At 35.7% G+C, this 14,946-nt stretch overlaps 1 protein-coding gene across 1 annotated transcript in view; it reads left to right on the top strand.

Moving 5' to 3' along the window:
- Positions 1-243: 243 nt before the first annotated feature.
- Positions 244-14,946, top strand: part of LOC104539028 (otogelin-like) — a gene marked incomplete at both ends in the record, with an annotated part of 61,894 nt that continues 47,191 nt past the window's right edge. The window contains 5 exons of the mRNA XM_010182448.1: positions 244-409; positions 939-1,013; positions 4,081-4,124; positions 5,338-5,491; positions 14,248-14,355. Of these exons, the coding sequence (XP_010180750.1) occupies positions 244-409; positions 939-1,013; positions 4,081-4,124; positions 5,338-5,491; positions 14,248-14,355 (547 nt within the window). The remainder of the gene's footprint in view (positions 410-938; positions 1,014-4,080; positions 4,125-5,337; positions 5,492-14,247; positions 14,356-14,946) is intronic.

Below are 14,946 nucleotides of genomic sequence, written 5' to 3'. Positions count from 1 at the left end.
GGGAGGAGCTTCAACTCTCTGGTTTTCCCAGTGTAAATCTAGATGAAATGTGCAGACTTCATTGTACTTGTTATTACTGCAGATTTACATCTGTGTAGTTTACACAGCATAGTGCCAGGATAGCAATTTTAGTGGAATTTAATGTGATTTGGAATGAAAGAATAGAGATGTTTATCAGAAAACTGTTGGGAGGTACTTGAATCTCTTGCACTGTAATTTAAGAGATTTGTTTCATTTGGACAGCTCTTTCATGTGAAGATACAAAGGAGTACAGTACTTGTGTATCTACCTGTGGCAGAACCTGCCAAGCGCTGTCTGTGCCAGAGACATGCAGCAGCGATTGTGTTGAAGGCTGTGCTTGTCCCTCTGGAATGTATTTGAATTCCAAGACTGAACGATGTGTACAGAGGTAGGTAAAGTTGCAGTTCTGACGGACACACTCACTCTTTTAGGGCACCGCATTTGCAAGTTACAGTGAAAAGCTAATAAGCATTTAACCTTGTAGTTATTATGCATCTGTGAACTTGGCAGGATCTTAGGATTACACAGAACCTGTATGTTGATCAAAAATAGCTCTTTTTATAGTACTGACACTCATGCAACTTCAACAATGCTAGTTGTTACATATTATCTGGTTTTTGGTATGCAAGAGATACAAAAGGTGTCCATTGTTACGTCGGGGTTCTGCTTTGTTGGTAGTTTGATTTGGAATGCATTTGAGTTATATGGCAGTATTGAGATCAGTTTCTTATATTAAAAAAAACCACAAAAAAACCAAACAAACCCAACCTTACCCAAAAACCCTCATGCAGCCAACCAAAAAAACTCGCCAAAACCAGTAAATCAACCAACTGAACTTTGAACAGCAATTAAGTCAATGGGATTCCTTTCGTCCTTCAATTTGAGTTAATCAGTTACATGTTTTTCCTCTACTCTAGGAGTGAATGCCCATGTTATTTTCAAGGAATTGACTATCCTCCTGGAGAAAACGTTATGACGTCTTTGGGCAAATGGTAAGAAACAAAGCTGTTTTTTCCTTTGAGTAACTGGTGTCTTGTATTGAAGAACTCCACCAAATCATTCTGACTAGCTTGTTGGGGTTTTTCTGCTGTTGTTTTTGTTGTTGTTTTGGTATTTTTTAATGAACCATACAGAATAATCAATGTTTGGACAGAGCTGCTTTACAGCTTAGGTTTTCAGGCTACTGTGCTTATAATACAATATACCAAAGTGCAAGGTAGAGAGAAAAGCCACTGTAATTTTGTAGATCTATAGTAATGTGGAGAGCTCCAGAAAACACCAGACACTTCCTGACTGTCCATTCAATTCTGTTCAGCTAGACCTTCATTGTTATTCTCCTTCCCTATACCAGACTGTAAATCCATTTATGAAGAACAATTAAGAATTTGTCTTCCACTAGTATAGAATCAGTGTAAAAGAGCAATGTGGCTTTATCAACTAAGAAACAGCACAAATAACTGTCAGCTGCAACATAATAAGTGATTAATATTGTCAGACACCTATTGCAGTAGGGACACTTCGTAAACACACACGCACACGCACGCACATACACACACACTCATGTTCTCTCTCTCTCATCAGTAGCCTAGCATCCATAAATACTGATTGTTATAAATCTATATCTTAATTGTCAAGTTAGCTCATATTTGCCTTGGGGCAGATTCCCTGAAGAGTACCAAGCAATCCATTCTGGGTTGGGCAACTGTTGCCTGCCTTCCTAGATATTTATAATCGCAGAGTACATGCCAAACAGCACTGGATGTCACAGTGTTGTCATTTAGACAGTTGTTTTATCACACAGTGGTTCCTCCCTACCTGGGAAAGGAGACCCATGGGTTGAAATAGAAAGAGATTTTAAAAACTAATAGTAAGAAACTAATAGTAATAACTATTAAGCACACAGTGTTATATTTAGCTGACATAGTGGTTGCAACAAGTGGGGAAGTAGGCTTTGGGAGCAGAATGATGAGCAAGGCCTTCCAAGGATGGTGAACATTGAGGAAAGAAAGGGCATCCCCAGTAAGCTCTCCAGTTAATAGTAAGTGTGATGTTTAAGGTATGGAATAATCCTGGGTCAGGTGGCCTTGCTTTTGCTTCCTCAGCTTCTGCATCTGGCTAACTCAAAACTGCTGAAGACCTTGATCACTGCATATGAGTGCTGGTCAAAAACTGAAACAAAGAGTCTTATCAACTTTGTTCCCACTAAATCAGATTGTGCTACAGTCTTTGCAAAAGTGCAGCTTTCCTGAATAGAAAACCAGGACATGTGGGAAGGCGTTTCTCCTGGTAAATTCTTTGATTTGTTTTCTTTCATCCTCCTTCTCAAGGGGTCTAGATTGGCTAATTATGTTAAGCGCTATGGTGAATATTTGGCTGAATGCACACTGATCGTGTGATCATCCACAAATGCATTTACTTTTAAAAATTACTACAACTGAAAATCATCTTTCTGTTGATTTTGGAGGAGTTATTTGAGATCTGACAGCTTATTTCATGTGAATGAGTTAATTAAAATTTATCTACTGGTTTTCAGCTACTAGTCTTTAAGATAAAATAAGAGATTAATATCTCCTATTTAGTCATGACTTTTGCTTGCATGACTTTTTTTTCTGCAGTGCTTTGGGGTACCTACATGACTCCAAAGGTGACAGCAGAGGGGCTGCAGCACATACAGAATCTGATTCTGAATCTGCTGACTGGCAGTGGGTGTACTGGGAACATGTTAGCCACTGAAAAAGAATGGGAGAACAGTATTGGAGACCATGGGCTCAGCTTCTCTAGTGAAGCACAGAACCTGAAATGAAGCCGGTGCTGCTGTGCTGCTACATTTTTTCCCTGACAATGAGTTGCTATCAGACCTGCTACATTTTTGTATAAGTACTAGACTGTTTGGCTGGAATTCAACAAGAAAAGACAGTATTATGCTGCTCAGTGCTTCCTGGTATACAGTATCTTGTTAGGGTTGAGTTTTATGCAGTTTGCTTGTTTCTTTGCTGAACTGTGTCATGTAGGGGAAACGTGCCTGCTCCCGTCTGTAATGCTTTGCATATGTCAATGGATATACATACTACAAGCTTTATGATACCCTAACTTAAACTTTTTTATTTTGAATCTTGATTAGTAGAGTTGTTTGAATTGTTTTAGGTTCTGATTATGAACTGTAATTCCACTCGGTTCTGATAATAGTCTCAGTAGGTTGCTATTACAGAATCCTGTCATTCCTGAAGCAAAATTAATTTGAGTCAGCATAAGGATAAAAATTAGCAACTGTATCACTGTTTTCTCCTGTGAGCCAAGAACAAAAAAATAATTGAAACACTCATTGTTTTATACATGAGATAGAAATTAATGATATTGTGAGATATTTCCAGGTGGAGAGTTTGTTCATGGTCCATACTGGGAGCAGTTTACAAAAGACAAAAAGTTGTCTGCTGTTACTGTGTTTTGCTAGGGGAAAAGTCTCTGCAGTTCAGTACAAAAAATTGTTTTGATTGCTAATATTATATTCAACATTGGTGTTTTACCTTCAACTGTGGGATAACTTAAGAACTGTTGGTATCATCAAGATTTTCACATAAACTAATAGCTTGCGTTTCAGCAGAGTTCTTAGCTGATGGTGAGGAAAACAGAGCATTTACAACAGTGTTAAGAATGTTCATGTAAGAGTACATAGCCAGTGTTTTCTTTTTGTTTTGCTGCTATTGAGCATTGCATTTTTGTTTTAGATAATGATGGTTCTGTTATGTACAGGGCTTGGTTTATTCTTACTGCTCTGATGTCTTTGGGAGCAGTGTAGTGGTGTATTCCTGTATGTATTCTTATGTCGGTCCAGTTGTTTTAACTTATAATAATACTATGTAGAAAGCAAAAGTTTCAAGTATAATTAGTAGCCTTTGTATTAAGCAAATGCACACTTTATCCACAGTTCTAATGTTCAGTGCAGATATTTATAGAGTTATTTTGGAGTGACTCAGACTTCATGCTTCATTATTAAAAAGAAAACATTAATATTTTAGATCTTCCTGGCTCTCATTACATCTTCATGTATTTTTATTGCAGCCATTGCAAGGATGGAGTAATGAATTGTGATAACAACGTAATAGGTGAGTGAAGAGAGAGAGGGAAAATATACTTCATGTCCAATGAATATGTATCCTCCAATCTCTGTGGAACCCCTTATCTGAAGTAGAAGATTGTGCAATGTATACAAGTTCATAACTTACAGGACAGAATCCATAATTTAAGAATTATATATTTGTGTGATTGAAAGAAATGTTTGTGCAAAGAAGCAGCATTACTGTTCAAAATACTGTTAAATCTGAGCAACGTTTTATTCCCAGTGCTTTACAACAACATCTTTCTTTTTTATCCTTCTCTTTTTTGTTTTTTTTTTCTTTTTTTTTTTCTTTAGACAAACAACAGAACTTCAGTAGAACAAACAAATGTTAGTTTTGCCCTGTAAAAGATGGCTCTAGGAACTGAACACCGGCAGTAATGTTTCAAAGATATTTTTTTCTTTCCATCCACAAGCCCCGAGTAACTGAAATATATTTTGTCTTAATTAAGCAAAAGAATGTAATAAGTGCTTTTTCTATTATAGCATTTTTTTTAAATCATTAAGTGTTATTGTCCATACTCTTGTTATGATGCTCCTTTTATTTCATTGAGAAAGACTTTTATTTGAGGTTTCAGTTCTAGAGTTGCCAGCTCCTTGGACCTTAGCAGAAATCTGTTCCCCATGCACCTGAAGGTGGTGGCAGTACTGATTTGACAGTTACCCAGAAGCTGTCTCACTAATAAATAAATAAACAAATCTCAGCAACCACCAAAACCACTTTAAACCACTTCCACCACTTTGGGCCTTTATGTTACATATGCACAATATGCTCAGTGCAAACCAAAAGCAGTTGTGCAATAGCATTGGTTTGTTCATAGTCAGTGGCTCCAGCATGGAAAACTCACATTTAGCTCTCAGACCTCTTCTAGATTATTCTTTTTTCTTTTTTCTTTCTGTTGATTTCTGTTTCTCTGGTAGTACTTTGCATTTTTGTTTTGCAGGGCTGATTCCTCATTAACTATTTAGAAAGTCATGTCCCTTACTAAAAGAATATATTCATTTCAATATTTTCCATGAGATTTATAGGGGTTCTAAGAAGTTAAGTACACTCAGGAGAGACAGACAGTTGGATGCCACTGGTGTTACTGCATGTTACGCTTCTATGTTTCACATTCTCAGTCTAAATCTATTGAACACCTTTATGGAATACAAAATTTCAGGTGTAAAGACTAATGTGTTTGTCATTTTTTTTACCCCAGCACACAGCTGCCCAGTTGGACAGATATATATTAACTGCAGTAATCCACAAGTTGATCCTGAACTCAGCAGAGAGAGGTCTTGTGAGAATCAGCTGCTAAACCTCACTTTCTCAGCACACCTTCCTTGTGTTTCAGGTTGTGTCTGCCCACCGGGGTGAGTACAGACCAATTTGCATCTTTTGGTGTGCAAATATAGATGACAACATTCAGTAGGACTAAGTAATTAACTCTGCTGAGGACATACCACATTTCTACTTGGAGAATTTGAGATGTCAAGAATGAGCATCCAACTTGCGAAGGCTTAGCACACAATGATATGGGCTGTTGAAGACATAAGAAGTGGTAAACCAAAAGGCAGACGGAGCCAAAGGTCTAATACCTCACAATAATAAAAACTAACAGCAATATAGAAAGGTCATTGAAACCATTTGATCTAATCCATTAGACAACTTTTTTTCTGATCTCATCTCTTATTTGAACACTTCACTGAGCGAGGCATGTTTCTTCATTCCTAGACATTATTATTTTCAGTATTGTCTCCCTCGTAATGATATTTTAACTCTCAGGGGTTTATGCTGAAAAGGTGCAGATAAGCTGTTGTCATGTTTTGGAATCAAGCACTGTATTGCTGAGAGATTAAGGTGTAATCCAGGTATCATAAGTATTTATTATAAAATAAATTGAGAATCACTGTAAATGGTATTCAGTTCTTTCCAGTATAGATTTTCTAGTCAAATCTGATATCTTTTAAGTATCTGACTCTGGTGGTCCTGTACTGCATATGTATTTATGAATTTGTTTGAGATTGCTTTAAGAAAAACTAAGATGATCCTGAAGGTGTATGTTTCAGGTGTGGCTTTGGAACCACAAGAGACTTCTGCTATGTATTAATTATACAGTTTTTTTAAATTTTAGTTACTTTTGTAGTTGCTTTTGGATAGAAGCTGTTGGATCTGAATAGCCCTAAGTGTTTTAAGGCAGTCACAGAATTCACACTCCAGTGACTTGTACTACAGATTGACCACGTGAGTCAAAGCAACACAGTGAGACAAAAACAAATTGTTGGAAGGGAAAAATGGAATAAATGCCATTGCCTTCAAACAGTACCTTATCTTATGTTCATGACAGTTTAAGTAGTGTTGGATTTACATGTACTATGAATTTGTGCAACTTCAAAATTAACTTTCCAAAAATAAGTCTGTGCTGATGAAATATAAAACTGAGGTGACATTGTCCTCATTACAAGCGTAAAACAAACATGGAATTTATTTGATCTTTACATCAGTTCTTTACTTAAAATCATTAGTTTCATTCCTTTATGCATGCTTTTGTTCCTGGTCAAGAGCATCCGTCTTGAACGGGAACAAAGTTTAGTTTGATTCATTATCTAAACTGTTTTAGAAGTGATTGAGGTAGAACACTAGTGTTCCTGGAACACACATTCTAATGTTGTTCCACCATGCTTTGCTGACGTATTTAGTGATTTTTGAGATTTTATTTGGTGTTTTTCTTCCTGGTTTTAATCTATCACTGTTTAAATGGCAATTTCCTATATTTCCATGCTGCATTCCAGAAAAAAATAGTACTCTGTTTGCAACACTAATTTTTCAAGTTCAATCTTTGAATTAGATTTTTTGCTTCTGAGTTGCTATGATTAAAATTATTTTTCCCCCTTTAACTATACCATATTTGCATGATTTGACATGAAGACAGAGTCTTTAATCAGACTGCAGAAGAAACAAATGGGGAAAGAGAGAAAGAAAAAGAGAGAAGAAACAGTAGTATCTTTCTGTAATTCTGCATACTGTGACATGTTTATGGTTATAAGGCAAAGACTAAAGTTGGGCAGGTACTTTCTGCTCCTTGCTGCTTAATCTGAGTAGGTGCTCTGAAATAACCAACAGAAAATGTTACTACAACGAAGAATGGATTAAAATTTGTAAAACTGAGTATATATGATTTTAAAAAAAGAAATAAATAGTAGGTACTAAGGGATGGGGTTTTTGTAGAGGGAAGTTTGTTCCTTGTATGTAAGCTTTCAAAAAGTGTTTTTATATAACTAAGTCTGTCTTTTTAAAAGCTCTCTACTAGAAGAGAAACCTGAACATTAGGGATATGTCTGCTTGTATGTTCTTTGTACACATTCATTGACAAATACCTCATTTGAGAAAAGCTACCACAAGGAAAGCATTGTCATCTTTTTGAAGGCAGATGCTTTTATCTGGATCAAGTTGGTTGAATTGTTTGGTAATAGACATTAGTATTTGTTTTAGATTGTTATCTATCCATGTTTCCATTAAATGACATACTTGATAATTTTCGTGTCTATTATACATTAGTTCAATCTTGCTGTAAAAACCAAGAGGCTCTCCAGCCCCTAAATATGAATACTAAATATAAATTGAGGGTTTTGTCAGTAGCTTGCAATACATATTGCCTCAAATGGAAATATAATTATTTCTAGTACTTGTGTTAGTATAGTGTTATCTAACTATTAGGTCTTCCCTTTTGTGGTTTTGTCCCCTCTATAGGCCATGTTAATTAAACCAGCTGCTCTACAATTAGCCTAAATCAAGGACTATGCTCAGTACTTTGAAACTTTAGTAAATCTTTGTCATGCTCATCTTTGAACTTTAAATAATAACCAAACTTCTTTTCCTAATTTTCTCCTTGTTTCAGTGATATTCCTTCCTCCTCTCTGCTACCTGCCCCTTCCACCCCCCCCCCCCAATGTTAGTAGGCCTCAGGTACAAAAATGAGTTATCAACTGGCTGCTAGTAGCTGTTATCTGTAGGTACAGGTCACTTCTCACAGCTTAGCAACATCCAATACCCAACTAGGTATTTTACCAACAGACTGTCCTTAAAAAGAAAGCAACATCATTGGAGAATGACTAAGAACATGGATTTTTTGGGATCATTTCTTTAAGCATGAAAGGAACACTTATATAATATTTTTAAATAGCATGTTTTCTTTTCCAAGTATGCATATTTATTTTTATTGTCTATAATCTGTTTGAACCTCAAAAATACAAGAAATACAAAATGTCATTGCTGTATCAAAGTTATTTTTTTCTCTCCACCCCCAATATATGCTTTAATTATCTATAACTGTGTGTCTATAAACTTTTTAAGCAGAACCTCTTAGAATTTTTTTTCATATATGTTTATGAAAAAATATTTTCCCTGCCTCAAAACCAACCCAAAAAGCTGAGGTCTCATTTCACTAACTTTACAGCTATGGATTTCTGTGTATGTGGCTTGTGTCTGACACTTCACAGAATGGAAAAAGTTAACTGGGATTATAGTTTTCTTGGTATCAAAGTACATGCAGAATTTTTTTCCAAATTTGAAACGCTTCAATGTTGGCACACTGAGTTATAGTCATTAAGGCATGGTGGACATCTGTAGGACCAGGTTTTGATACTAGTGTTCCAGTTTCTCTTGAATGAGCTGTGTGGAGTTATGTGGCCTTTCCAGGCCGGATGCAACATTGTCGTGTGGTAGGACAGGACTCCACCTTTGCAGACAGCTCTTACTAGTCATGACAGAGAATACTCCTTTGTGCTGAACCTTGACTGTACTAAATTTGGGCCAATTTACCCTAATAAGAATTTTTAGATCTGTTTAGCTTTTCATCAGTTATTGCTCTCATAAAACAGAGCTTTGAAAAGACAGTAAACTGAAAGCTGTAGTATCCTATAATTGTAATGATATTTTGTAGCTAAGAAGGAAATATCATGCCAGCTTTTTCCTTAAAAAAATGTCTAAATTAGCACTATATATCTGAAGTGGTGTAATGTATCAAATAACAGAAGCTTAAACACATTCTTGAAAGGTTTTATTAAAAAAAACAACTATCACTTTCTCATTTGCACAAATTTGAATTTTGTCATCCTATATACGTGTCTAGAGACAAACAAAACCTAATAATGAAGGAAGCATGCAATTCAGTTGCAAATATTTTTAGAAACCTGACTTGTATTAGAAGTGACATAGTCAATGTAATTACATATTAAAATATGTCCTTAGATGAATTCAAAGTCCTATCCTTTGGTATGTGTTAGTGTCCTTTTCAAAAGATGTAAAGCTCAGAATTTATTATTAGTAGCATGAAAATAAAAGTAGTGTTTGTTCACATCTCTCTTCTGAGTGGCCCTGCTGCTGCTATCATGCTAAGTATTTTTAATGCTTTTTTTCTGGTTTAGGCAGAGTTTGGAGAGGTCTGTCAGGAAGATGTAATGTTTTCCAGGTAAATAAGAATTACTCCCCAAGGGGGATACCATCATGGCTATGTGGTCTACTTCTTTTGTCACAGAAATAGATGATGTTACAAAGACTGCATCAACATTCCTCTAGTTGGATGTTTCAGGAGCTGCTACTTATTACACACTGGGTTTTATGCTGATTTCTCTTTCTGATGGCTGTAGAATTACAGCATGCTGAAGGTATTTGGTTGGAGTTTGCTTCTCAAGATTAAATATACCTCCATTGCAGTCCTGTAACAATACACAACCCAATTCTTTTCCATCCTCTTCTGCTTCACAGACTTGCAATTCTGATATGTTTCAGTTCTCCTTTTTTCCTCTTGTAATACTCCTGCGACCATCTTGGTTTCTTGCTTTTCACTTTACATTAGCTGTAAACATGTCCATTTTTTTTCTGTACCTGTATTCAATTCACAGTAAAGCTTCACCAGTATCATTCAGATTTTTGAACATCTTTTCGTATTACCTTCTGTCTGTCCACTTGTTTCTGAGAAGAGGATCATTGAACTTGCTGTCATGTGGCTTCTGTTGCTTTTACTTTCTGAAATTCTTTTTATTAAAAAAGTGTCTATTTAAACTTGTTCATTAAAGCACAGAAATTGCATACTAAATTACCATTATTGTAGATATGGGGTATTTCCCTTCTTATGGTTTTCTTTGAGAGGAAGTGAAGATTTTTGAAAAAGTGAAACTTCCTTTTTAATCTTGGCTACAATTCAAGCAGGTAATTGATCTGATTGTAAAAAAAAAAAAAAAAAAAGCTGGTGATATTATTTACTGGCAATGACGAGTAAGTGCACTGAGCCACCAGCTCTGGTTGAATCATCTTCTATGTTGAAAACTTCCAGCTCTAAAACTGTTAGCTATCTGGCACACAGGTTACATGGTTAAGGGTTGGACTCTATCTTTAAATGTCTTTTCCAACTGAGATTATTTTAACCTGTGAACTTATTTTACTGCAGATCAGGAATATACTTTGACGTATATCTGTAGAGGCACATTCATTTCCCAAAAGCAATTAATAATACATTAATAAATTATAATTAATAAAAAAGAATATGTTCATCCCTCAAGTGATGATAGATCAGGGTCAACAACTATTGTCCTCTTGGCCATTCACAAATGGCAATCTTTTTTTTTTGGTATCTCACTTTCCCATGGAATCATCCCCTACATGATTTTTAATAATGAATTGCAATGAAGAAAATGGTACTGTTTGAGAACATAAAGACAGATTTTATTGTTGTGTGCTTAATTAAAAATATTTGAATTTTTAAAATCCTGAGTTGTAGCCCTGAAGTCATATTGGTAGACAGGAGGTACAGCTGAGATAACGTAGAAAGGTATCAAACATCAAACCCAGACACTGACAGCCCAGATACTTATAGTGAAATAGGCTGGGACAAAGTACAAACCTCAGTCTTCATTTCTCAGTCTTGCCTTGGGATACGTGCTACTTGCTCATGGTACAATGTGTATCACTTCCTTATGCAGCTGTGAGAGCTATAGGTTCTCTCTGAGCTACTCCCACATTATAGCCCTGATAAGACTGTGAGCAGGGTGGGCAAGGCACCTGCTTTGAACCCTCTGTTTCATCTGACAGTCTTCAGTTCCTGCCTTGTTCTTGTGTTCCTTCTGTACAATGCAAACTAAAACACGAATCATCTATGAGGAAAAAATAAGTGGTAATGGAAGCGTTCTTACCCTTGTTCCTTTAGTCATTCTACCTAATTCCTGTAGCATTTTTCTACTTGAGAAAAATCTCTTGAGATATGTCAAGATGAAGTCTCTCTCTTGCTTTGCTCTGATGTTGCAGTATAGCCTGTGACTTGTGAAATGATTTTGCCCTTTTCTGTCCACAGCAATCAGTAGAAGCTATGTTGAGACAGGAGCTTCTTTTTGCTCAAGGTTACTTCAGAGGAGGCACAGGCAATGAATGAGCCAAATTTTCAGAGGCCTCTGTGGAAAATGTTGCAGAACATAGGAATCTAGATGAACCCTGTCATTCCACTTCTTGCTCTTGTCTTTCTTATTCTCGCCTACCTTTGGTCTTAAGGCTGCTACTACCATTTCTGTGAATTTTCTTTTTTTAGGGTTGACTCTGCTTGGCACCAGGCAGATGCTGATGGTAGACCTGAATGTAGGGAGGTTTCCCAATACAGCTTGAAACTGCAGAAGTGCAGGTGACTGACTGTATCTCAGCTGAAGTTGTAAAATTAGTTGTTACACAGAAAGATACAGCAAGAATACTAAAAATCTCTTTAAGCAGTCTGCAGAATGCCTAGCGCTTGACAAATTTACATAATATTTCTTTATAATAAACAATTGGGGGTGGGAGAGAAGAATAGATGGGCTGTAAAAAGCTTCCTGATCAAAGCTGTAGACGAGGAGAGAGTAATGAAACTGAAGGTTCAGCATGGTGAAGTGTGAGAGCTGTCATTGGATCTTTTCAGGTCATTATCTGTTGGACAGTAAGTATAGGTGTCAAAAAAAATGTCTGGAACTTCAAAGGGGAGCTGTGCAAGGTCTCTCTGTAGTGTATTTGTGGTGAATTCTTAGATCATTGAAATATACCCACCTGCTTGGCTTTACAAGAGAGAAAGTTGTTATCACTTGGTTTTAGCCAGGGTAATAACATGAGGGAAAAAACCTGCATTTAGTGTATCCTTGTCAGTGTGATGCTCTTTGTGTCTGAATGTGCCCTCTTCAGTCCTGAGCAGCTTTAAACCAGTGGGAATTTCGGTCTCACAGTTGATTGTCTTCAAGTGACACAATACTTGAAATAAGTGTGAATTACAAAGAGCACTTTACATAGCCTGGGAGAAAATGACAGTTTTTCAGTTTAGTGGAGAAGGGGGTATTATGATGTCTGTATGTCCCTATTAACAAGAACCAGAATTGTAAATTTCTATCTGATAAACAACACGCTAAAGAAGAGTCAAAGTTCTAGTACACAAATTACCAGTTCATTAATACGAGTAAATAAAATGTTCCATGATAAACACAATTATGAGATCTTTCCTTTTGGATACCAGGGAAACAAAATAGTGTTATCACCTTGCTTGTCATGGATGTGCCTCAAACCTACTATCTCCTGTCCATGGTGAAGTGTCTTTCCCAGATTACAGTACTAAACTTCAGAAATGCCAAATCTGTTTTCTTCAGAAAACTGTTAGAAACACAGAAAAGCTGTATAAAATTTGTATTGCTACAGAGAGGTACTAGAATTCTAAATAAACTTATCTTGAAAAAAAATATTATCAGCACAACAGCACCATTTTAATAGACTCTTTATTTCACAATACAAATAGATTTCAAAACTTTGCATTTAAAAACAAGGATAATTGTAGATAGTATGGTGTCCTCAAGAAATCCTTTTACTATGTATCTAGCATGTTAGTTGCTCTAGCTTCTTATGTTGTATTGACCAGGATACAGTGTGAGAGCAGGTAAAGAACACAAACCGAGTTGGAGCTACAGCAGTTAGTGAAAGATACTGCTGTAGCTTACCAAGAGTTCCCATGTCACCATTTTCATTTGACAGACTGATTTGTCATCAAAGGTGTTCTTCTACATTCAGATGCCATACTGATAGCTGTTTGCCTACGCAATAGAAGTACAATAATGTGGAAAAAAAATTCAGTCTACAACTCTCTTGAGCTCAGTTAAATATTTCTGGTGTATTTCCCAAAATTTATTTGTAGAATCTGTTTAAGATTTCTCTTTATGTAACTCTCATATTTCAGTTTTTCTGGATATTAAAAGCAGCAACTATTTTACTTTAAAATTTATAGTAGTTGCTTATATTTTGTCTTGTTGGACAAGAATTCCTCTATTCGTTCTCTGTTAATGGAATCTTTTTCATATATTTGGTCTTTATCTGTAACTCTAAGAGTTGTAATTGTAAGCACAAATTTATAGTATTAGTCTTGAATGGCAATTACTATGTGTATGCTTATTTCTGTTATGAAAATCTCCTTTGAAAGTTATGGGGATATTTCTGCTAATAAAGTTAAGTGTATATGTTATTGTTTTCATGAAGGTGCCAGTTGTACAGAAATGTACACAATTAATTTCATAAACCAGGATAGAGGTGTAACTACAGCTAAAGGAAAACTGTACAGCAAATGAAAGCTCTGTACATCAGGTGAAGAAGAGAGTATAAAAGAAGGAACCCTTATAATAAATACAAAACTTATTTTCTGATAGCGGGAGCACATACCACTACAACAAAGGAGCATGATGGCTCTTGCATCTCCTGGAAGATCTCCTGACTTTAGTTAAAGATAAGTTAACTGGTTGAATTACAAGATATTTAGTGAAATTTAGAGGACATCTGGAAAATCTTCGTTTCCCTGACCTTAAAATTCGTATGTTGATGAGTAAGACTTCACAGGGTTAGTAGTTGAAGGGCCAGTGCCAAAAGTGCTAGCACTTACGACAGATAAAATATTCAGGTACTTATGAAAGGAAATCACCAAATTGCTAATATGTCATTATTAATAAAATTGTGCTTTTTCAGTTTCAGAATACTTTAAATATTACTTGTTTTTCAGTAATAATAACACTAATAAGATATTTTTGTAGCTAGATATCAAGTGTACTTCTGCTGAATGTATACATTTTTGTTCTTCTTTTGATAGTCTTGTTAAACATGGGGATGTGTGCTTGGAAGTAGATGAATGTCCATGTTCATGGAAAGGAAAGGAATACTTTCCAGGTGACAAAGTCATTTCTTCTTGTCATACATGGTAAGCAGAGATCTATTTAGGTGATTATTTAATTTTAGTTCTTTCTTTATGCGTTGATTATTCCTTCATGTTTCTTAAACATAAATTTCACACCAGATTCTGGTAAACCACTTATCTTGATCTTGTATTTAAAGGTTTTCAAAGAGCTAGTAAAATTTTTTTTTTTTTTAGGGTTTATTATTTCAATGAACTTTTACTTAACAAAATAACAGCTATTTGGGATTTTTTATTAAAGCTTGATTTAGAAAAATCATTGGTTTTATTATCAAGGTAATCTAAATTATTATTCTTTAGCCAGTGTTCCTAAAATACGGGTAAAATCCTTCAAATATTACACCTGAGTGACATTTCTTAAATCTTTTTACTTCTTTTTTTCACATTTTAGCATTGAATCTGAGCAGTCTGAGGACCCAAAACATAACCCTGTAGCCATAAGTATACACCCACTACAATGATAAAAAGGAGAGCACTGAGCAACATCTTGTACTGAGCATAGTAGCAGATTGGTTGCTAATTTTTGCATGTGTGGATAAGATAACTGATGAATCAATCAGTTTTTAAAGGAAGTGTTCCAATAGACAAGGGTTGATA

The sequence above is a fragment of the Mesitornis unicolor genome, unplaced genomic scaffold (genome assembly GCF_000695765.1).
Source record: "Mesitornis unicolor isolate BGI_N332 unplaced genomic scaffold, ASM69576v1 scaffold20804, whole genome shotgun sequence".
Taxonomy (NCBI): domain Eukaryota; kingdom Metazoa; phylum Chordata; class Aves; order Mesitornithiformes; family Mesitornithidae; genus Mesitornis; species Mesitornis unicolor.
This window is presented reverse-complemented; position numbering and strand designations above follow the sequence as displayed.